Source organism: Pseudophryne corroboree, chromosome 9, assembly GCF_028390025.1.
Source record: "Pseudophryne corroboree isolate aPseCor3 chromosome 9, aPseCor3.hap2, whole genome shotgun sequence".
Lineage (NCBI taxonomy): Eukaryota > Metazoa > Chordata > Amphibia > Anura > Myobatrachidae > Pseudophryne > Pseudophryne corroboree.
In genome coordinates, this window is record NC_086452.1 from 40,291,390 (window position 1) to 40,317,060 (window position 25,671).

The window sequence follows — 25,671 nt, forward strand, 5'->3', positions numbered from 1 at the left end:
AGATGTATTATGGTCATATCCAGTGGTCAGGTCATGTTGGGGGTGTAGTGTCCTGACCACTGGATATGACCATAATACATCTATTACACCCTATACAGACATAGGACACTACACCCCCAACATCACCTGACCACTGGCTATGACCATAATACATCTATCACACCCTATACAGACGTAGGACACTACAACCCCAACATGACCTGACCACTGACCATAATACATCTATTACACCCTATACAGACATAGGACACTACACCCCCAACATGACCTGACCGCTGGCCATGACCATAATACATCTATTACACCCTATACAGACATAGGACACTACACCCCAACATGACCTGACCACTGGACATGACCATAATAAATCTATTACACCCTATACAGACACAGGATACTACACCCCAACATGACCTGACCACTGGCCGTGACCATAATACATCTATTACACCCTATACAGACATAGGACACTACACCCCAACATGACCTGACCACTGACCATGACCATAATACATCTATTACACACTATACAGACATAGGACACTACACCCCAACATGACCTGACCACTGGCCGTGACCATAATACATCTATTACACTCTATACAGACATAGGACACTACACCCCAACATCACCTGACCACTGGCTATGACCATAATACATCTATCACACCCTATACAGACGTAAGGACACTACAACCCCAACATGACCTGACCACTGACCATAATACATCTATTACACCCTATACAGACACAGGACACTACACCCCCAACATGACCTGACCACTGGCCATGACAATAATACATCTATTACACCCTATACAGACACAGGATACTACACCCCAACATGACCTGACCACGGGCCGTGACCATAATACATCTATTACACCCTATACAGACATAGGACACTACACCCCAACATGACCTGACCACTGGCCGTGACCATAATACATCTATTACACCCTATACAGACATAGGACACTACACCCCAACATGACCTGACCACTGGCCATGACCATAATACATCTATTACACCCTATACAGACATAGGACACTACACCCCCAACATAACCTGACCACTGGCCATGACAATAATACGTCTATTACACCCTATACAGACATAGGACACTACACCCCCAACATAACCTGACCAATGGCCATGACCATAATACATCTATTACACCCTATACAGGCATAGGACACTGCACCCCCAACATGACCTGACCGCTGGCCATGACCATAATACATCTATTACACCCTATACAGACATAGGACACTACACCCCAACATCACCTGACCACTGGCTATGACCATAATACATCTATCACACCCTATACAGACGTAAGGACACTACAACCCCAACATGACCTGACCACTGACCATAATACATCTATTACACCCTATACAGACACAGGACACTACACCCCCAACATGACCTGACCACTGGCCATGACAATAATACATCTATTACACCCTATACAGACATAGGACACTACACCCCCAACATGACCTGACCGCTGGCCATGACCATAATACATCTATTACACCCTATACAGACACAGGATACTACACCCCAACATGACCTGACCACTGGGCGTGACCATAATACATCTATTACACACTATACAGACATAGGACACTACACCCCAACATGACCTGACCATAATACATCTATTACACCCTATACAGACATAGGACACTACACCCCAACATGACCTGACCACTGACCATGACCATAATACATCTATTACACCCTATACAGACATAGGACACTACACCCCAACATGACCTGACCACTGGCCAGGACTATAATACATCTATTACACCCTATACAGACATAGGACACTATAACCCCAACATGACCTGACCACTGGCCAGGACCATAATACATCTATTACACTCTATACAGACATAGGACACTACACCCCCAACATGACCTGACCACTGGACATGACCATAATAAATCTATTACACCCTATACAGACATAGGACACTACACCCCCAACATGACCTGACCACTGGTTATGACCATAATACATCTATTACACCCTATACAGACATAGGACACTACACCCCCAACATGACCTGACCACTGGTTATGACCATAATACATCTATTACACCCTATACAGACATAGGACACTACACCCCAACATCACCTGACCACTGGCTATGACCATAATACATCTATCACACCCTATACAGACGTAGGACAATACAACCCCAACATGACCTGACCACTGACCATAATACATCTATTACACCCTATACAGACACAGGACACTACACTCCCAACATGACCTGACCGCTGGCCATAATACATCTATTACACCCTATACAGACATAGGACACTACACCCCAACATGACCTGACCACTGACCATGACCATAATACATCTATTACACCCTATACAGACACAGGATACTACACCCCAACATGACCTGATCACTGGCCGTGACCATAATACATCTTTCTCTGACGTCCTAAGTGGATGCTGGGACTCCGTAAGGACCATGGGGAATAGCGGCTCCGCAGGAGACTGGGCACAACTAAAGAAAGCTTTAGGACTACCTGGTGTGCACTGGCTCCTCCCACTATGACCCTCCTCCAGACCTCAGTTAGAATCTTGTGCCCGGCTGAGCTGGATGCACACTAGGGGCTCTCCTGAGCTCCTAGAAAGAAAGTATATTTTAGGTTTTTTATTTTACAGTGAGATCTGCTGGCAACAGACTCACTGCAGCGAGGGACTAAGGGAAGAAGAAGCGAACCTACCTAACTGGTGGTAGTTTGGGCTTCTTAGGCTACTGGATACCATTAGCTCCAGAGGGATCGACCGCAGGACCCGACCTTGGTGTTCGGTCCCGGAGCCGCGCCTCCGACCCCCTTACAGAGCCAGAAGCAAGAAGTGTTCCGGAAAATCGGCGGCAGAAGACTTCTGTCTTCAACAAGGTAGCGCACAGCACTGCAGCTGTGCGCCATTGCTCCTCATGCACACCTCACACTCCAGTCACTGATGGGTGCAGGGCGCTGGGGGGGGGGGGGGCGCCCTGAGGGCAATATAAGACACCTTGGCTGGCAAATCATCACAATATATAGTCCCAGGGCTATATATGTGATAAATTACCCCTGCCAGAATCCATGAAAAAAGCGGGAGAAAAGTCTGCCGAAAAAGGGGCGGGGCTATCTCCCTCAGCACACTGGCGCCATTTTTTCTTCACAGTGCAGCCTGAAGACGGCTCCCCAGGCTCTCCCCTGTAGTTTTCAGGCTCAAAGGGTTAAAAAGAGAGGGGGGGCACTAAATTTAGGCGCAATATGTGTATACAAGCAGCTATTGGGGGAAAAATCACTCAGTTATAGTGTTAATCCCTGCATTATATAGCGCTCTGGTGTGTGCTGGCATACTCTCTCTCTGTCTCCCCAAAGGACTTTGTGGGGTCCTGTCCTCAGTCAGAGCATTCCCTGTGTGTGTGCGGTGTGTCGGTACGGCTGTGTCGACATGTTGGATGAGGAAGGTTACGTGGAGGCGGAGCAGAGGCCGAAAAATGGGATGTCGCCCCCTGTGGGGCCGACACCAGAGTGGATGGATAGGTGGAAGGTATTAACCGACAATGTCAACTCCTTACATAAAAGGCTGGATGACGTAACAGCTGTGGGACAGCCGGCTTCTCAGCCCGCGCCTGCCCAGGCGTCTCAAAGGCCATCAGGGGCTCAAAAAACGCCCGTTACCTCAGATGGCAGACACAGATGTCGACACGGAGTCTGACTCCAGTGTCGACGAGGTTGAGATATATACACAATCCACTAGGAACATCCGTTACATGATCTCGGCAATGAAAAATGTGTTACACATTTCTGACATGAACCCAAGTACCACATAAAAGGGGTTTTATTTTTGGGGAGAAAAAGCAGCCAGTGTTTTGTTCCCCCATCAGATGAGTGAATGAAGTGTGTAAAGAAGCGTGGGTTCCCCCGATAAGAAACTGGTAATTTCTAAAAAGGTACTGATGGCGTACCCTTTCGCGCCAGAGGATAGGTCACGTTGGGAGATATCCCCTAGGGTGGATAAGGCGCTCACACGTTTGTCAAAAAAGGTGGCACTGCCGTCTTAGGATACGGCCACCTTGAAGGAGCCTGCTGATAAAAAGTAGGAGGCTATCCTGAAGTCGGTATATACACACTCAGGTTCTATACTGAGACCTGCAATTGCCTCAGCATAAATAGTGCTGCCGCAGCGTGGTCTGATCACTGTCAGATAATATTAATACCCTAGACAGGGATAATATTTTGCTAACATAGAGCATATTAAAGACGTCGTCTTATATATGAAGGATGCACAGAGGGATATTTGCCGGCTGGCATCCAGAATTAATGCAATGTCCATTCTGCCAGGAGGGTATTAGAGACCCGGCAGTGGACAGGTGATGCTGCCTTTAAAAGGCACATGGAGATTCTGCCTTATAAGGGTGAGGAATTGTTTGGGGATGGTCTCTGGGACCTCGTATCCACAGCAACAGCTGGGAAGAAAATTTTTTACCTCAGGTTTCCTCACAGCCTAAGAAAGCACCGTATTTTCAGGTACAGTCCTTTCGGCTTCAGAAAAGCAAGCAGGTCAAAGGCGCTTCCTTTCTGCACAGAGACAAGGGAAGAAGGAAAAAGCTGCACCAGACAGCCAGTTCCCAGGATCAAAAATCTTCCCCCGCTTCCTCTGAGTCCACCGCATGACGCTGGGGCTCCACAGGTGGAGACAGGTGCGGTGGGGGCGCGTCTCGGGAACTTCAGGGACCAGTGGGCTTGCCCACAGGTGGATCCCTAGGTTCTGCAAGTAGTATCACAGGGATACAGGCTGGAGTTCGAGGCGACTCCCCCTCGCCGTTACCTCACATCAGCCTTGCCTGCTGCCCTCGGAGAAAGGTAGTACTTGCGGCAATTCACAAGCTGTACTTCCAGCAGGTGAAATCAAGGTACCCCTCCTTCAACAAGGCCGGGGTTACTATTCCAAAATGTTGTGGTACCGAAACCAGACGGTTCGGTGAGACCCATTCTAAAATTGAAATCCTTGAACACTTATATACGAAGGTTCAAGTTCAAAATGGAATCGCTCAGGGCGATTATGGCAAGCCTGAAGAATTTCATGGTTTCACTGGACATCAAGGATGCTTACCTGCATGTCCCTATTTACCCTCTTCACCAGGAGTACCTCAAAATTGTGGTACAGGATTGACATTACCAATTCCAGACGTTGCCGTTGGTCTGTCCCCGGCACCGAGGGTATTTACCAAGGTAATGGCCGAAATAATTATCCCGTACTTGGACGATCTCCTTATAAAGGCGAGGTCCAGGGAGCAGTTGTTCGTCGGAGTAGCACTATCTCGGGAAGTGCTACAACAGCACGGCTGGATTCTGAATATTCCAAAGTCGCAGCTGGTTCCTACGACGCGTCTACTGTTCCTGGGTATGGTTCTGGACACAGAACAGGAAAAAAGGGTTTCTCCCGGAGGAGAAGTCCAAGGAGTTGTCGTCTCTAGACAGAGACCTCCTAATACAAATACAGGTGTCGGTGCATCAATGCACGCGAGCCCTGGGAAAGATGGTAGCTTCTTACGAAGAAATTCCATTCGCCAGGTCCCATGCAAGGGATCTTCCAGTGGGATCTGTTGGACAAGTGGTCCGGGTCGCATCTTCAGATGCATCGGCGGATAACCCTGTCTCCAAGGGCCAGGGTGTCGCTGTTGTGGTGGCTGCAGAGTGCTCATCTTCTAGGGGGCCGCAGATTCAGCATACAGGACTGGGTCCTGGTGACCACGGATGCCAGCCTTCGAGGCTGGGGGGCAGTCACACAGGGAAGAAACTTCCAAGGCCTATGGAAAAGTCAGGAGACTTCCCTACACATAAATATTCTGGAACTAAGGGCCATTTACAATGCCCTAAGTCAGGCTAGACCCCTGCTTCAACACCGGCCGGTGCTGATCCAGTCAGACAACATCACGGCGGTCGCTCATGTAAGCCGACAGGGCGGCACAAGAAGCAGGATGGCGATGGCAGAAGCCACAAGGATTCTCTGATGGGCGGAAAATCATGTGTTAGCACTGTCAGCAGTGTACATTCCCGGAGTGGACAACTGAGAAGCAGACTTTCTCAGCAGACACGACCTCCACCCGGGAGAGTGGGGACTTCATCCAGAAGTCTTCCAAATGATTGTACACCGTTGGGAAAGGCCACAGGTGGACATGATGGCGTCCCGCCTCAACAAAAAGCTACAAAGATATTGCGCCAGGTCAAGGGACCCTCAGGCGATAGCTGTGGACGCTCTGGTAACACCGTGGGTGTACCAGTCGGTGTATGTGTTCCCTTCTCTGCCTCTCTTACCCAGGGTAATGAGAATAATAAGAAGGAGAGGAGCAAGAGCTATACTCATTGTTCCGGATTGGCCAAGAAGAGCTTGGTACCCAGAACTCCAAGAAATGATCTCAGAGGACCCATGGCCTCTGCCGCTCAGACAGGACCTGCTGCAGCAGGGGGCCTGTCTGTTCCAAGACGTACTGCGGCTGCATTTGACGGCATGGCGGTTGAACGCCGGATCCTGAAGGAAAAGGGCATTCCGGAGGAAGTTATCCCTACGCTAATTAAAGCTAGGAAAGAAGTGAACGCAAACCATTATCACCGCATATGGCGGAAATATGTTGCGTGCTGTGAGGCCAGGAAGGCCCCAAAGGAGGAATTTCAGCTAGGTCGATTTCTGCACTTCCTACAGTCAGAGGTGACTATGGGCCTAAAATTGGGTTCCATTAAGGTCCAGATTTCGGCTCTATCTATTTTCTTCCAAAATAGAACTGGCTTCACTGCCTGAAGTTCAGACTTTTGTTAAGGGAGTGCTGCATAGTCAGCCCCCGTTTGTGCCTCCAGTGGCACCGTGGGATCTCAACGTGGTGTTGGATTTCCTGAAGTCGCATTGGGTTGAGCCACTTAAATCCGTGGAGCTACAATACCTCACGTGAAAAGTGGTCATGCTGTGGGCCTTGGCGTCGGCCAGGCGTGTATCTGAATTGGCGGCTTTGTCATGCAAAAGCCCTTATCTGATTTTTTTATATGGATAAGGCGGAATTGAGGACTCGTTCCCAATTCCTTCCTAAGGTGGTATCAGTTTTTCATGTGAACCGACCTATTGTGGTGCCTGCGGCTACTTGGGACTTGGAGGATTCCAAGTTACTGGACGTAGTCAGGGCCCTGAAAAGTATATGTTTCCAGGACGGCTGGAGTCGGGAAAACTGACTCGCTATTTATCCTGTATGCACCCAACAAGCTGGGTGATCCTGCTTCTAAGCAGACTATTGCTCGCTGGATCTGTAGCACGATTCAACTCGCACATTCTGCGGCTGGACTGCCGCACCCTAAATCTGTAAAAGCCCATTCCACGAGGAAAGTGGGCTCTTCTTGGGCGGCTGCCCGAGGGGTCTCGGCTTTACAAATTTGCTGAGCTGTTACTTGGTCGGGTTCAAACATTTTTGCAAGAGTCTACAAGTTTGATACCCTGGCTGAGGAGGACCTAGAGTTTGCTCATTCGGTGCTGCAGAGTCATCCGCACTCTCCCGCCCGTTTGGGAGCTTTGGTATAATCCCCATGGTCCTTACGGAGTCCCAGCATCAACTTAGGACGTCAGAGAAAATAAGATTTTACTCACCGGTAAATCTATTTCTCGTAGTCCGTAGTGGATGCTGGGCGCCCATCCCAAGTGCGGATTGTCTGCAATACTTGTTTATAGTTATTGCCTAACTAAAGGGTTATTGTTGAGCCATCTGTTGAGAGGCTCAGTTATATTTCATACTGTTAACTGGGTATAGTATCACGAGTTATACGGTGTGATTGGTGTGGCTGGTATGAGTCTTACCCGGGATTCAAAATCCTTCCTTATTGTGTCAGCTCTTCAGGGCACAGTATCCTAACTGAGGTCTGGAGGAGGGTCATAGTGGGAGGAGCCAGTGCACACCAGGTAGTCCTAAAGCCGCTATTCCCCATGGTCCTTACGGAGTCCCAGCATCCACTACGGACTACGAGAAATAGATTTACCGGTGAGTAAAATCTTATTATTACACCCTATACAGACATAGGACACTACACCCCAACATGACCTGACCACTGGCCGTGACCATAATACATCTATTACACCCTATACAGACATAGGACACTACACCCCAACATGACCTGACCACTGGCCATGACCATAATACATCTATTACACCCTATACAGACATAGGACACTACACCCCCAACATGACCTGACCACTGGCCATGACCATAATACATCTATTACACCCTATACAGACATAGGACACTACACCCCCAACATAACCTGACCACTGGCCATGACCATAATACATCTATTACACCCTATACAGACATAGGACACTGCACCCCCAACATGACCTGACCGCTGGCCATGACCATAATACATCTATTACACCCTATACAGACATAGGACACTACACCCTCAACATGACCTGACCACTGGCCATGACCATAATACATCTATTACACACTATACAGACATAGGACACTACACCCCAACATGACCTGACCACTGGCCATGACCATAATACATCTATTACACTCTATACAGACATAGAGCAGTACACCCCCAACATGACCTGACCACTGGCCATGACCATAATACATCTATTACACTCTATACAGACATAGGACACTACACCCCCAACATGACCTGACCACTGACCATGACCATAATACATCTATTACACTCTATACAGACATAGGACACTACACCCCCAACATGACCTGACCACTGGCCATGACCATAATACATATATTACACCCTATACAGACATAGGACACTACACCCCAACATGACCTGACCACTGGCCGTGACCATAATACATCTATTACACCCTATTCAGACATAGGACACTACACCCCAACATGACCTGACCACTGGCCATGACCATAATACATCTATTACACCCTATACAGACATAGGACACTACACCCCCAACATGACCTAACCCCTGGACATGACCATACTACATCTATCACACCCTATACAGACATAGGACAATACACCCCCAACATGACCTGACCACTGGCCATGACCATAATACATCTTTTACACTCTATACAGACATAGGACACTACACCCCAACATGACCTGACCACTGGCCATGACCATAATACATCTTTTACACTCTATACAGACATAGGACACTACACCCCCAACATGACCTGACCACTGACCATGATTATAATACATCTATTACACCCTATACAGACATAGGACACTATAACCCTAACATGACCTGACCCCTGGACATAACCATAATACATCTATTACACAGTATACAGACATAGGACACTACACCCCAACATGACCTAACCCCTGGACATGACCATACTACATCTATCACACCCTATACAGACATAGGACACTACACCCCCAACATGACCTGACCACTGGCCATGACCATAATACATCTTTTACACTCTATACAGACATAGGACACTACACCCCCAACATGACCTGACCACTGACCATGACCATAATACATCTATTACACTCTATACAGACATAGGACACTACACCCCCAACATGACCTGACCACTGGCCATGACCATAATACATCTATTACACTCTATACAGACATAGGACACTACACCCCCCACATGACCTCACCACTGGCCGTGACCATAATACATCTATTACACTCTATACAGACATAGGACACTACACCCCCAACATGACCTGACCACTGGCCATGACCATAATACATCTATTACACCCTATACAGATATAGGACACTACACCCTCAACATGACCTGATCACTGGCCATGACCATAATACATCTATTACACCCTATACAGACATAGGACACTACACCCCCCACATGACCTGACCACTGGCCGTGACCATAATACATCTATTACACCCTATACAGACATAGGACACTACACCCCCAACATGACCTGACTGCTGGCCATGACCATAATACATCTATTACACTCTATACAGACATAGGACACTACACCCCCAACATGACCTGACCACTGGACATGACCATAATAAATCTATTACACCCTATACAGACACAGGATACTACACCCCAACATGACCTGACCACTGGCCGTGACCATAATACATCTATTACACCCTATACAGACATAGGACACTACACCCCCCACATGACCTGACCACTGACCATAATACATCTATTACACCCTATACAGACATAGGACACTACACCCCCAACATGACCTGACCACTGGACATGACCATAATAAATCTATTACACCCTATACAGACACAGGATACTACACCCCAACATGACCTGACCACTGGCCATGACAATAATACATCTATTACACCCTATACAGACGTAGGACAATACAACCCCAACATGACCTGACCACTGACCATAATACATCTATTACACCCTATACAGACATAGGACACTACACCCCCAACATGACCTGACCACTGGCCGTGACAATAATACATCTATTACACTACACCCCCCACATGACCTGACCACTGGCAATGACCATAATACATCTATTACACACTATACAGACATAGGACACTACACCCCCAACATCACCTGACCACTGGCTATGACCATAATACATCTATCACACCCTATACAGACGTAGGACAATACAACCCCAACATGACCTGACCACTGACCATAATACATCTATTACACCCTATACAGACACAGGACACTACACCCCAACATGACCTGACCACTGGCCATGACCATAATACATCTATTACACCCTATACAGATATAGGACACTACACCCCCAACATGACCTGATCACTGGCCATGACCATAATACATCTATTACACACTATACAGACATAAGGACACTACACCCCAACATGACCTGACCACTGGCCGTGACCATAATACATCTATTACACCCTATACAGACATAGGACACTACACCCCCAACATGACCTGATCACTGGCCATGACCATAATAAATCTATTACACCCTATACAGACACAGGATACTACACCCCAACATGACCTAACCCCTGGACATGACCATACTACATCTATTACACCCTATACAGACATAGGACACTACACCCCCAACATGACCTGACCACTGACCATGACCATAATACATCTATTACACTCTATACAGACATAGAGCAGTACACCCCCAACATGACCTGACCACTGGCCATGACCATAATACATCTATTACACCCTATACAGACATAGGACACTACACCCCCAACATGACCTGACCACTGTACATGACCATAATACATCTATTACACCCTATACAGACATAGGACACTACACCTCCAACATGACCTGACCACTGGCCATGACCATAATACATCTATTACACCCTAAACAGACATAGGACACTACACCTCCAACATGACCTGACCACTGGCCATGACCATAATACATCTATTACACCCTATACAGACATAGGACACTACACCCCCAACATGACCTGGCCATGATCATAAGACATCTATAACACTCTATACAGACATAGGACACTACACCCCCAACATGACCTGACCACTGGCTATGACCATAATACATCTATTACACCCTATACAGACATAGGACACTACACCCCCAACATGACCTGGCCATGATCATAAGACATCTATAACACTCTATACAGACATAGGACACTACACCCCCAACATGACCTGACCACTGGCTATGACCATAATACATCTATCACACCCTATACAGACATAGGACACTACACCCCCAAACATCACCTGACCACTGACCATGACCATAATACATCTATTACACCCTATACAGACATAGGACACTACACCCCCAACATGACCTGACCACTGGCCATGACCATAATACATCTATAACACTCTATACAGACATAGGACACTACACCCCCAACATGACCTGACCACTGGCTATGACCATAATACATCTATTATACCCTATACAGACATAGGACACTACACCCCCAACATGACCTGGCCATAATCATAAGACATCTATAACACTCTATACAGACATAGGACACTACACCCCCAACATGACCTGACCACTGGCTATGACCATAATACATCTATCACACCCTATACAGACATAGGACACTACACCCCCAAACATCACCTGACCACTGACCATGACCATAATACATCTATTACACCCTATACAGACATAGGACACTACACCCCCAACATGACCTGACCACTGGCCATGACCATAATACATTTACAACACTCTATACAGACATAGGACACTACACCCCCAACATGACCTGACCACTGGCTATGACCATAATACATCTATTATACCCTATACAGACATAGGACACTACACCCCCAAACATCACCTGACCACTGACCATGACCATAATACATCTATTACACCCTATACAGACATAGGACACTACACCCCCAACATGACCTGGCCATGATCATAAGACATCTACAACACTCTATACAGACATAGGACACTACACCCCCAACATGACCTGACCACTGGCTATGACCATAATACATCTATCACACCCTATACAGACATAGGACACTACACCCCCAAACATCACCTGACCACTGACCATGACCATAATACATCTATTACACCCTATACAGACATAGGACACTACACCCCCAACATGACCTGACCACTGGCCATGACCATAATACATCTATTACACCCTATACAGATATAGGACACTACACCCCCAACATGACCTGATCACTGGCCATGACCATAATACATCTATTACACACTATACAGACATAAGGACACTACACCCCAACATGACCTGACCACTGGCCGTGACCATAATACATCTATTACACCCTATACAGACATAGGACACTACACCCCCAACATGACCTGATCACTGGCCATGACCATAATACATCTATTACACACTATACAGACATAAGGACACTACACCCCAACATGACCTGACCACTGGACATGACCATAATAAATCTATTACACCCTATACAGACACAGGATACTACACCCCAACATGACCTAACCCCTGGACATGACCATACTACATCTATTACACCCTATACAGACATAGGACACTACACCCCCAACATGACCTGACCACTGACCATGACCATAATACATCTATTACACTCTATACAGACATAGAGCAGTACACCCCCAACATGACCTGACCACTGGCCATGACCATAATACATCTATTACACCCTATACAGACATAGGACACTACACCTCCAACATGACCTGACCACTGGCCATGACCATAATACATCTATTACACCCTAAACAGACATAGGACACTACACCTCCAACATGACCTGACCACTGGCCATGACCATAATACATCTATTACACCCTATACAGACATAGGACACTACACCCCCAACATGACCTGGCCATGATCATAAGACATCTATAACACTCTATACAGACATAGGACACTACACCCCCAACATGACCTGACCACTGGCTATGACCATAATACATCTATCACACCCTATACAGACATAGGACACTACACCCCCAAACATCACCTGACCACTGACCATGACCATAATACATCTATTACACCCTATACAGACATAGGACACTACACCCCCAACATGACCTGACCACTGGCCATGACCATAATACATCTACAACACTCTATACAGACATAGGACACTACACCCCCAACATGACCTGACCACTGGCTATGACCATAATACATCTATTATACCCTATACAGACATAGGACACTACACCCCCAAACATCACCTGACCACTGACCATGACCATAATACATCTATTACACCCTATACAGACATAGGACACTACACCCCCAACATGACCTGACCACTGGCCATGACCATAATACATCTATTACACCCTAAACAGACATAGGACACTACACCTCCAACATGACCTGGCCATAATCATAAGACATCTATAACACTCTATACAGACTACACCCCCAACATGACCTGACCACTGGCTATGACCATAATACATCTATCACACCCTATACAGACATAGGACACTACACCCCCAAACATCACCTGACCACTGACCATGACCATAATACATCTATTACACCCTATACAGACATAGGACACTACACCCCCAACATGACCTGACCACTGGCCATGACCATAATACATCTATAACACTCTATACAGACATAGGACACTACACCCCCAACATGACCTGACCACTGGCTATGACCATAATACATCTATTATACCCTATACAGACATAGGACACTACACCCCCAACATGACCTGGCCATGATCATAAGACATCTATAACACTCTATACAGACATAGGACACTACACCCCCAACATGACCTGACCACTGGCTATGACCATAATACATCTATCACACCCTATACAGACATAGGACACTACACCTCCAACATGACCTGACCACTGACCATGACCATAATGCATCTATTACACCCTATACAGACATAGGACACTATAACCCTAACATGACCTGACCACTGGACATGACCATAATACATCTATTACACCCTATACAGACATAGGACACTACACCCCCAACATGACCTAACCACTGACCATGACCATAATACATGGTCAGAACATCATGGAATGTATACTATAATAACACTGGCCACACTCGCCTGCGGTATCACTGCCGATATTGGCCAATTGGCCACATATTGCATTGTGCGACTTGGAGATGACAGCGCTGTCTGGATTAATGTGTGGCCGTACAGGTAGGAGCAGTGTAGTCCTAGAGGTTTATACAGTATCTCTGCAGGCTGCATCTGCATTTAGTTCCGTGCACAACTTTGCATCACTAGCACTGTAAAGAACAGAGGATGGACCATTATCACAACATGCTGCCCAGGCTTAATTTACCCTTGGTGTGCACAGCCCAGTACGTACATTATTAAAGGCGAGGAAAGCAGGGGCTTTCCCTAATTATAGAGACTAGAAAATCTCCTAAAGGAAGGAAAAGGCTAAAATTAAACCTGGAAGATTAGATGAGACCGTTTGTTTCTATCTGCAATTAAAACTTGATTTATAATCATCTGATTACACACACAAGAAGAGACGTGTGATTAGAGAGGCAGGATCCCTTTTATAACCTCCTACAGGAAACTTTAATTGTTGTAAACTGGCCGTAGTGATTGATCACAGGTTATTCAGCCTACTTCTGTAGGAGCTTAGGAAGGAGAAATTCCATTTATATACTCATCTCCCATACGCAGCTCTGTAAAACCGGCAAATACTTGTATATTTACTGCCAGTAGTAAAATATCATACTACCTTTTCCTATCGAAATGTTATTGCAAGGAGATAATGTCATAATAATAATAATAATAATAATAATAATAAATAATGTATTTCAAGCAGTTGATGACCCTGATCTGTGATATGGTGTAATTATTGTGAAAATCAACAGTGGGAAACTTTTTGACTCTCCTGGGCTGTTGTAATTAACAAGACATGGGCACTTGGACTACAATTGGGAACGGTAACCTCGGGCGAGTGAAGCGAGCCATGTGAGGGTATATGGTGCACTAATTGGGTTCCCGGTCACTGTACGGAGAAAACGACACCAAAAAAAAAAAAAGTGAAAAAACTCATGTCGACCTTCTGTAATGTTGACCTAGAATGCCTGTCGGCCTAGAAACCATGTCGACCTACTTACTGTCGACCAGTAGTGGTCGACCTAGACACTATCGACCTAAATCAGGTTGACCCTGCATACCACACCCATATCTATGACCTAGACCACAGGTTCTCAAACTCGGTCCTCAAGACCCCACACGGTCCATAATTTGCAGGTCACCTGTAGATTTTTAAAATGTGACAGTTGGTGAAACACGGTGGAGCTGCTGGGTGACATGGAAAACGTGAACCGTGTGGGGTCCTGGGGACCGAGTTTGACAACCACTGACCTAGACGAATACCCAGCCATTAACGCATTATGCGGGGTGGAACGGTGAGGCTCAGTCCTTGTCTGGTCATTGTGAGGTTTGTGAAACTTTTTTTTTTAGTCCCAAAGGATTAACGTTGACAGAAGTAAGATAGGGCTACCATTACAGTACAGAAAAATGATGGGGCAATTGGAACTACAGAGAATACTATAAAAAATGTGGAGGACAATATTAATATTTGTAACAGTGTAATTTTATTATATATGCGTCATTATATATGCATCATGCAAACATACAAAGATTAATTTACTTGTATATCTAGAAATTAAAGAAGACCGCTCAATGGACAAGCATAAACTAGGAATGCCCAAATTATGTATTCTAGGCATACACTTAACATGGCCAAAAAAAAAAAAAAAAAGAAACTAGAAATTGTTCCAAAATATAGTAGGATATGGAGGTAAAGGGAGGAGTCAAGCAAGGTTCCCCGGTGCATGAAAGGGCCGGGAATGGTATCAGCAAATTCCATGTGTATAAATATATTTAATGTAAAAAATTTGAAAAACCCTGGGAAGGGTCTCTTCAGGGTGTTGAGCGGTTATATGTAAACCTATCACGTTAAACCTGGGTCTGTGCATCAAATTTGTTATTGAGGTATGTGGGGATTTTCTCAATCACAGGCGAATGTCCTGGGGAAAGGCTGGGTTTTGCCAAAGCCCAAAAGGGAGTGATAGGGGAACGAAGGTAAGTGCTCTCATGATGAGTTTTACGGTAGTCCCATATGAAGCAGAAGGCAATGACAGGGTGAGTTCAGGCAGAGGTGGATCTAGTGGAAGCTGAGACTCCCCCACAATTGACAGTATTGAGATGTTGTATTAGGAGGCCTTCAGGTTTACCCATCGTGATGCTTGTGACTTAGGGAAACTAAGCTACAGCCTGTCTTAAGATGGGTATCCAAATAGTAAAGGCAGATGTCTGGAAACCCTCTTCCACCATTGGAAGTGGTTCTACCCAGGTTAGGAAAACTTGTACATTGAGGGTTCCTGTCTCCACGCAAGTGTGGGAACCACATGTGGAACTATGTTTGAGTAGATCTCGACACCTTGGCTGGGAGGGTCTGGAATAGGCAAAGCAGTCAAGGCAGGAGATTTATCTGAAGGACCACTGTGCTACCCAACCGTGAGAGCATTCTTTTTTGACATTCTAAGTAGATCCAGCAATATATGATTAATGAGGGCATTAGAGAGTTATAGTGCATAGAGTTATAGGACATACAGATGGAGCCTCGCTCACCTAGGCTTCTCTGCTGCGCCTAGGTGCACCAATGCTTATTAGCATAAGCCTTTCATCTATTGTTCTCAGCTGCAACACAATACAGAGAGAACAATACAGCAGGGGATTAAGCATGACTGCCCTGGATCAGTTAATCCTATTAAAGGGATAGATGAGGAGGGCTCCATCTGTATAGAGTTATAATCACGAGCGGTGCAGATCCCCAACTATTTAATTGTAGAGATTCTCTATGAGAAGTTGTAACTGCGACACAAAAGATTAAGGGGTGAGGGTGCAGTGCAAATTTGTTTGTTTTTTAACAGGTTAATTTTATAGATAGAGAGCCGTATGCGGTGAGGGTTTAAAATAGATTTGGTATGGACGTGTTGGGGTAGTTTGGTGTGAGGAGCATATTGTCGGAGATTAGGCGGATTTTGTGGTAGTTTTAGTCTGTGTGACTAGATCACATATGTTTCCGCCCACTCAGTTGGGGTGACCCTCCTTTACCTCTTCTCATTTATTTGACCCACTTTGCACTAATTCTCTCTCGCATCTGTGGAGCCTAACATGTTCTACCAATAGCCAATTTACCCTCTTTACCCTAATATTCTTTTACATATCTAGATAATGGTTTTCCATGTCTTGTTACAGTATGTATGTAAAGTTTTTTTATATATATATATATATATATATATATATATATATATATATATATATAAAAAATTCAATTAGTAAAAAGTTATGGTTCAGCATAATACCTTCTGTGTTATTCTCTCTCACAATTTGAAACATATGAGTGCCCTCCATTATTTTGTATTATCTACATTTCCGTTGCCTTCAAGACATCCTTACTTATAGGGAGTGCCCCCCTCCCCCATCCCCTGCTGAAAATGGACTGAAATTTACAAAAGTACTATTTGCTGTCTCTGGCTGGGATTTTTTTCGTTCTCTTTCCTCCTTCTCTTGCTTCAGCAATCCCCCCCCCTTCTTTTCCCCTGATCTCTCTCCGCCTCTTAACCCCATTTTTCACCTAACCCTTCTCTTTCTCTCAAGCTACGCTCTTCCCCTTTCACCCCTCCTCTGTCTTGCTCTTCTTCCTCTACACCAGTGGTTTCCAAACTTTTTTGAATCACGGCGCCCTAGAATATCAGAATTTTTTCACGGCACCCCTAGGCCAAAAATTTCTTATTGAGAAATTTAGAAAGAAATATTACATTAAGTAGATCGTGTTTATATGTCATCCTTAGGGTCAGTTGTGTGGTCAGGGACAAGATTTGCTTCTGTTTGGCCACATATGTTATGACTGGCAGCCACCAGCACTGGTTTTGTCTATTATATTGACCATGAATAATTTGAATTGGTCCTGGACCACCAACCCAGGGCACCCCTGCAAGTGTCCCGAGGCACCCCAGGGAGCCACGGCACACAGTTTGGGAACCTCTGCCTTACACTGTTTCTCTCCTGCCCCTCTGTTTCTCCTCCGTCTCTCTTTCTTGAATTCTAGGAACTCCTCCTCTGCAGACCCATCTCAGCTCTTCCAGTAGTTGTTGCACAAACCAGACACTGGCTGAGGCATCCGCATCACTGTGTTGGCTCACACGCCTGGATCTTATTTTTAAACATAACAGAGGACGTGTGTCTATTTTAAAAAAAAATTTGTATAGGCTGGAGCCTATGGTAAAAAATTTTTATAACCATTTTGTTTTATTATACAGATTTATTATAATAATTTTGGATATGGTTCTATGGGGCAGATGTATTAAGCCTGGAGAAGGGATATAACAGTGATAAGTGGAAGGTGATAACACACCAGTCAATCAGCTCCTAACTGTAATTTTTCAAATCCGTAATGATTGGCTGGTGTGTTATCACCTTCCACTTATCACTGCTTTATCACTTTTCCAGGTTAATACATCTGCCCCAATGCTCCTACGTTATTACTGCTCCTTCATTCCTTAGTCCTGTGCGGAAAATGGCATTTCCATTTGTGCAAATAGAATAAAGCCACCACTGTCCAAATTGGCATTATAAATATGCATCATATTTCCATACTTAATAGGTCTATTTTAATATTTTGTTCAAGTTACGGGTGTTGTTGTTTTTTTTTATTAAGTAACATTAATTTTCTAAGATAAGCAACAACAACAACAACAAAAATCATTAAAAATGCCAGTTTAACCTCACCTGGCAAAGCAAGAAGCACTGCATAAAACACACTGTTCCTAGATAATACAATCTATAATATAGTTATCAGTAAGTGTAGCGCTCTACATTTGCTAACGTACATATGTGTTGTCTCCTTGGAACAGGCCGGGAACTCTGCTTTGTCTATTGTTGCCAGTTCCGCCCACAGTGAGATTGCAGAACTTCTACAAGCCCACACAGAGCTCCGGCCTTCCTGCCCGTCCGCTGCCGCAGAAAGAGGAGGCTCATTGTAAGCAGCGATGGAGGACAAAGGACTCATTCTTCCCGGCAGTCATTCTGGTTATAGCACAGAGTGATCATCATCCATCTCAGCATTCTCTCCATATACACCAAGTATTTAAAAAATGTGTATAAGTTTCTGTGCTCAGATGACGGGGTTCTCGAATAATTCATATTTAGCATTCTGACGTTCACTTGTTGTACACGGACTTCTCCAGAGATGGGAGCCACAATCAGTATTACATATACAGTGTTTATAGAATTGCTCATTCAGGAGTCTAGAATGTCACCGATCCTCCCCCTTGTCCTCATTCAGAAAGTGACCTTTTGATGTCATAGCACAGGTGTGATGTCACTTCTTCGTCGCGCCAATTATAAATTGCAGGATATTAATTCAGTATAATGGAGCCGCATTATATCTGAGACTGGAGCAGGAATATTAGTCATTGTCACCGTGTGTAAAATATTGTACGTTATACTATTTTTTTATAGTCTCTCTGAAAAGCACATCTTAGGGGTGGCGGTCTGGTCTCTGTTACGACATCGCTCGTCGCTTTTCATACATCGCGGAATTTGCTCTGGTATAAAGTTTTCAAAGACTGATGAAAACAAAAGTAAGCACAAAGTATAAATTAGCACAAAACGCATCACTAACCCCTTTCCCCCATATTTCCACATAAGTGTAAAACTAATTTGCCATATTTGTTTGGATATTATTACATTTTATTTATAGTGGTCCGCAGCACCATACTGTACATCTGGCATCAGTAGGACAGTACAGGGTACACAGAACATTACAGTAGGCACAACATAAACAGAGCACAGGCAAAAGATAGCACAATTCTTAGTACACACTACAGCCGGGAAGCAATCGGAGCGAGGGAGTAATCAACAAAGGGTGGAACCTATCTCCAGCAGTGACGGCACGACTAGCAGGAGTAGAGCTGCTGGTAGAGACGGACGACTATGAGCGAGATGAATTCTGAGCTAAATGGCCACTGAGTAAGTGAAGACTGTCATTGAAGGGCTAGAGAAGAGGGCTGAGAGAACAGGAGGGAGGAGGACCCTGCTCTTAGGAGCTTACAATCTAAGGGAGAGGGGAGACAGATGACATGAGGCGTGAGCATGTGGATGAGGACCTGAAGGTAGTAAGTAGGTGAGGTAGAGATGGCCAAGGTAGGTGGGTGGGAGTGCCCAGGGTGTGTGGTGGAAGGGTACGCTTTGATGAACAGATGGGTTTTCAGTGCACGTTTGACGCTATGTAAAGTTGGAGGAAGCCTGATAGAGCAAGGAGTGCGATATCATTATAACCGCAGCGGCCACTGAAACCATTTTTGCCAGTTTCACTATTTACATTTGTTTATTCACTGCCTTTCTTCCTATTCCTTTAATTAGGGTCTTTGTAATAATGCATCTTGCTTTTCCCCCGCTGCTTCTGGTGACCGCAACCAGCATAGATACCAGAGCCTGTTGCTAGCGGTCAGCGAGGATGACCGGCAGAGGTTCTGGCAGTCTGTAGGTAAACCATTGGCTAGATAATTGTTCGTATATTGCAGAAAGCACGTGGACTGCATTAGGAAATGTTTTACCAATAACGTAAGTGATTGAGGAACCGTAAGTGATATGCATGACCGTAACACGCACAAAATACTGACCCGTAAGTCATTTTTCTATGTACTTTCTTTACATTTCAAGTCTACGTCAGCCCCTGTAGTACAGAGCTCCCCCAACCACCCAACCCCCCCTCCACCACCTCACCAGCACTGTGCTGAATCATCTACTTGCATCGACAACCAGGGCAAACAGGACAGGAGAGTCTGTGGTAGAAACTAACAGCCCTGTTCCTATGGTAGAGAGCCTGGTCTCAGGGGGATGGGGGTATTAAGCGTATATAAAAACATACTATTTGTCTAGATTATCCACCAAGTGTGAAAAGTATTTAAAGGTCTTCATTACAAGTATAGGTTTATACCGAATGGTTCTTTGAATCCCTCCGAAATTATCCCTTTCACCCTGTGCAAAATACTCTGTTCCTGACTCTCCCTAACTGACTTACTATCACAGTAACTTAGGATGAAGAAAGTACTAAATGTGAAAGATATCGTTATTTTATTTCTAATGAAATCATGTAGGCCAGGTAACTGCATTAGTAGCTCAGGAGGTACATTAGGAGCAGAGCGATCTGTGTGGGTGAAATGGTGATTTAGAGGCTGCTAGTCCCCCAGCACAAGAGATTCGCACTCGCCTGATTGCACAAACAAGCAATTATAATATTGGTACCTGTAGGGCCGTATGCCATAGAGCGTTAGCACAAATCATTGCACATTAACTTGCGACCATTACAAAGTGAGCACAAAGTATGGACCAATTTGCATTTGCAAATAGTGTATTTGATGTTAGATGACTGTACATTATATTTTTTTTTAAACCTTATTATAGCACAAGGGGTGACTTACTTTGCCCCAGCTTGGTGGATCTGACTATGCTTCCAATACCCAATCGCTTTAAGGGGGAAATAAAGGACAGTTTCATTTGTTTTTCTTCCCAAGGTGATTGGGGCGTTTAAATCGAACTCGAATCATCCAAACCGGAGACAAATTGACACCCTTAGAAAAATCACCCCCTGAGTTTCTTTTGCGCCGGTTTACTCAGAGCACTATGTTACGCTTGGGCTTAATGCAAATAGTTGGTTTCAAAATGTAAAAATTGAAGATTACAGAAACAGTTGTTTAGCAAATCAGCAACTCTGTGATCTTTGCTGTGGGATACAGAGCAATCTGCCGCATTTACTGCGAGAACTGGCGGATTATACACTGCCTGGCGCGTGGGGAGATTGTGCCGATACCTCCCAGCTCTCAGAGTCCGTCTCGCTGTGACGCTTGTGGGTACAAACGTTTCCCGTCTTATTTTAGCTTAATTAAAACACATTTTCCTCTGAGCCAAGACAGAAATAGACTCATAAATGGAGAACAGTCTGTACCCGTTGTGTCATTTTTAATATTTAATGCAAGATGAACACTGAAATAAAATGGTACATGATTTTATAGGATTCATACGTGTAAAAGTCCAAATGCTGACAGGGGGAACATCTACCATGTTCTCATTTCATAAGATTATTTGCAAATCCTGGTCAGTAACATGACTGGGACAGTAGAAAACATCATTTAAAATAAGACTCGTCATTTCATAGGTTTTTTTTTTTTTCTTTTTCTTGCTTCAATGGTACCTGTGCAAAATAGTCCCTAACCCAGGCAGATCTTACATGTAAGCATTGCTGTTCAAGACCCGTCTAGGGGGTATATTTACTAAGGTCAATTTTGACCGATTTGATATTGATCTAGATTGATGATGTGTTTCTGATGCTAAATTGCACTAACATTTATAAATCCGTAGAACACAAATTATCTGTTAGTAAATGTGCGTTTGATTTAGATCGATGTTTAATCGATCAAAATGACTTTTAGTAAATTTACCCCTACTATAGCGTATATAATGCACTTACCTGTCTTGTAGGTTCTGCCAGCTGCAGGGCTCCGGCCGTTGCGAGTCCTCAGTCTACAGGCGAGCCCCCAGCAACGGCGCAAAGCCAACCTCACTGGGTGTGAGCGTAGGAGTGTGAATTGCTTTTTGCCCTACACTGTTGAAATATGAAGATATGGCGGTGGGGCAGGTAGACATCTAGTGGTGCAATTTATGAAGACCTATTTGTGGGATTAATTAGTATCCCCCCCCCGATGTATTATAAGGGTACCGCAGCAGATGTTTCCATAGGAGGACAGCGATAATGTCAAATTCATCACGCTACAAAAAGTTTAGCTTCTCGGATACGGACTCCCAATAGCTGCATCCCCTTTGCAGAGACGAGCTCTGATTGGTGCCGTGTCATTTTTTGTTTTGACATTATCGCAATAATTAGTTTCTCAGAAAGCAGAATTAACAGGGCTAAAATGTGAAGAAATGTAAATATGCCCATTAATCTCTTTGTTTTTTTAAAAAAAAGAAAAGGCTAAGAAAGTGAACTCTGCAGCATTGGTAACCGCTGGTTCCTAATGTATAGGCTGCATTGTATAATATATTGGTTCAGTTAAGAAGCATGACAGCCTCCGTTGTGTTGAAGACATAGGTGCTCTATAGTGATACTGTATATAGAGTGGAGCCATCTTGTTTCCTATACAGACTTCTTTCCTGTACAGTATCTTACCTCCTGTCATGGCATGGCCTCCTTTACACCTATATCTGAGAATATTACAGGATGTCCTTATGTTCTTTGCTACTTGCAGGTCACGTCTAGCAGTCCTTGAAATGCCTGGGTCACGTGCTGGTGTCCGGTAGTATCACGGTTATCTTGCGGTAGAATATTCAGTGTATATAAATGGCTGCACATCGGGGACAGTGTAGCTGCATTGTTGCTCAAATATTTGCCTGACGGCAGCTTTGTGAATGTTCTGTTTATGTGCTAGTGTGCCAAATAACAAGGTCAGGGATGGGGCCACAGGAACCAGAGCCTTGAGGGCCCACCGGCTGGACAAGCCTGGTTTCGCAGATCAGAAGCTTCCAGAACGTCTGTCTGTATATGTGATAACGGCGCAGGAATGTTTTTCTATTCTAGGAATGTAGAAAGTTTGTGTTTTCCTGCGACATGAGATAAGACGTCGCACAGTATAACGACAGTGTCCGCACACCCACTACGTACTGTATATACACTGCGCATCCATGTATGAAGAGAGTTGGGCGTTATATTTAGACTGCCGCCATATTGTAACTCTTTACTGCCTGCCAATATAATGCACTTACTTTTTTAATCTTCATTATTGTCCGATTTGTTTTTTCTTCCCCTTTGTGACGTTGTATAATTTCCGTCATTATCGTCCCACATGATATTCTATTCGAATATTAACAGATGATTGGTTCAGATTGACTCTGGTCTTTTCGCCAAACTAGCGCAAGTTCGGATTTATCTCATTGGCTATCAAAAGCACGTGACAGCCGGATAGCCAATGAGATGCCATTTTTGAGTTCCGGACAAAACAGAGTACATCCAAGCCAATCATCTCTAATTAACAGTCGTCAAAATATAGTTTTTATGTCAAGTAAATGAGCAATAAAGTATATATCTTGTCCTTTGTCATCTTTCTTTCTTTAGGACTTTATCTGAATGTAAACTGTGACGCCAACTGTAAATGTATAAATTTTCCACGCTGTAGCGGAAAGGCGAACTATACCATCATGATTTGAGTCAGCTCTCTTTATGCAGTTAATTATTCAGGAGTTGCTTACTAGTTGCAGCCATATTTCTCTGAAAAGTCTGTCCACGTCTCAAGTCACTGACTCTGAGCCATAAGGAAATTGCCTCAGCAGCTGCAGGGTACGGAATGTATTTTTACATTATTAACAGTAGACGGTGAGAGCAGAGTATTTTCATCATCATGCAATTTCCTGCACTCTCAGCTTAAGCAGCACCTCCCGTTCTGTGACTCTTCATCGCAAATGATGACATGAATACCTAGCCAATTATTGAAGAGAGGCACCGTACACCAGGATATTAATGGAAGTTGTTTTTTACTGTTTGTTTCCCATTGATCATGTCGCAGATGTTTCCCGTCTGTCACTTTGCAGGTATCATTACGCATATAGATCACTATTTACACATGAGCTGTGTGTTTCCCGGCTTGTCTGCATCCGAACAGCTATGGTCACATGCTAGATGGTAACAGACACTGCCACAAACACAAAACAAAAGCCGAACAATAATATACTGTACAGTGTCTCATATACAGGGGATAAAGACCAACCAACCAGCTCCTAGCTGTCATTTTTCAAACAGCCTGTAGCATGGTAATTAGAAGCCGATTGGCTGGTACATTACCTCTCTCCAAGGCTTAGTTCAGATGCCCCATCGTATTAAGTATCAGGCTTTCCGTAACACTACTCAAACGGTAAACAATTTTCTGCATCTGACGCCTAATTTAAGGATGCCGAATTCAGTAGGAAAAAAAATAATACGATTTTCTCTATCGCGTCACATTTATTAGATGTACACAAATAACAAGAGCAGCAATCGCTATATCTGAAAAGAAAATGTTAAGTAAAAATTTCAA

General features: G+C 44.6%; 1 protein-coding gene across 5 annotated transcripts in view; it reads left to right on the forward strand.

Moving 5' to 3' along the window:
* The window catches only part of KANK4 (KN motif and ankyrin repeat domains 4), a 290,111-nt gene extending 265,413 nt beyond the window's left edge, over window positions 1-24,698 (forward strand). For all 5 annotated transcript variants that reach the window (XM_063939217.1, XM_063939219.1, XM_063939221.1 and 2 more), the window contains one exon: window positions 19,459-24,698. In XM_063939217.1, the coding sequence (XP_063795287.1) occupies window positions 19,459-19,587 (129 nt within the window). In that variant the 3' untranslated portion in view covers window positions 19,588-24,698. The remainder of the gene's footprint in view (window positions 1-19,458) is intronic.
* The last annotated feature ends 973 nt before the right edge of the window (window positions 24,699-25,671 follow it).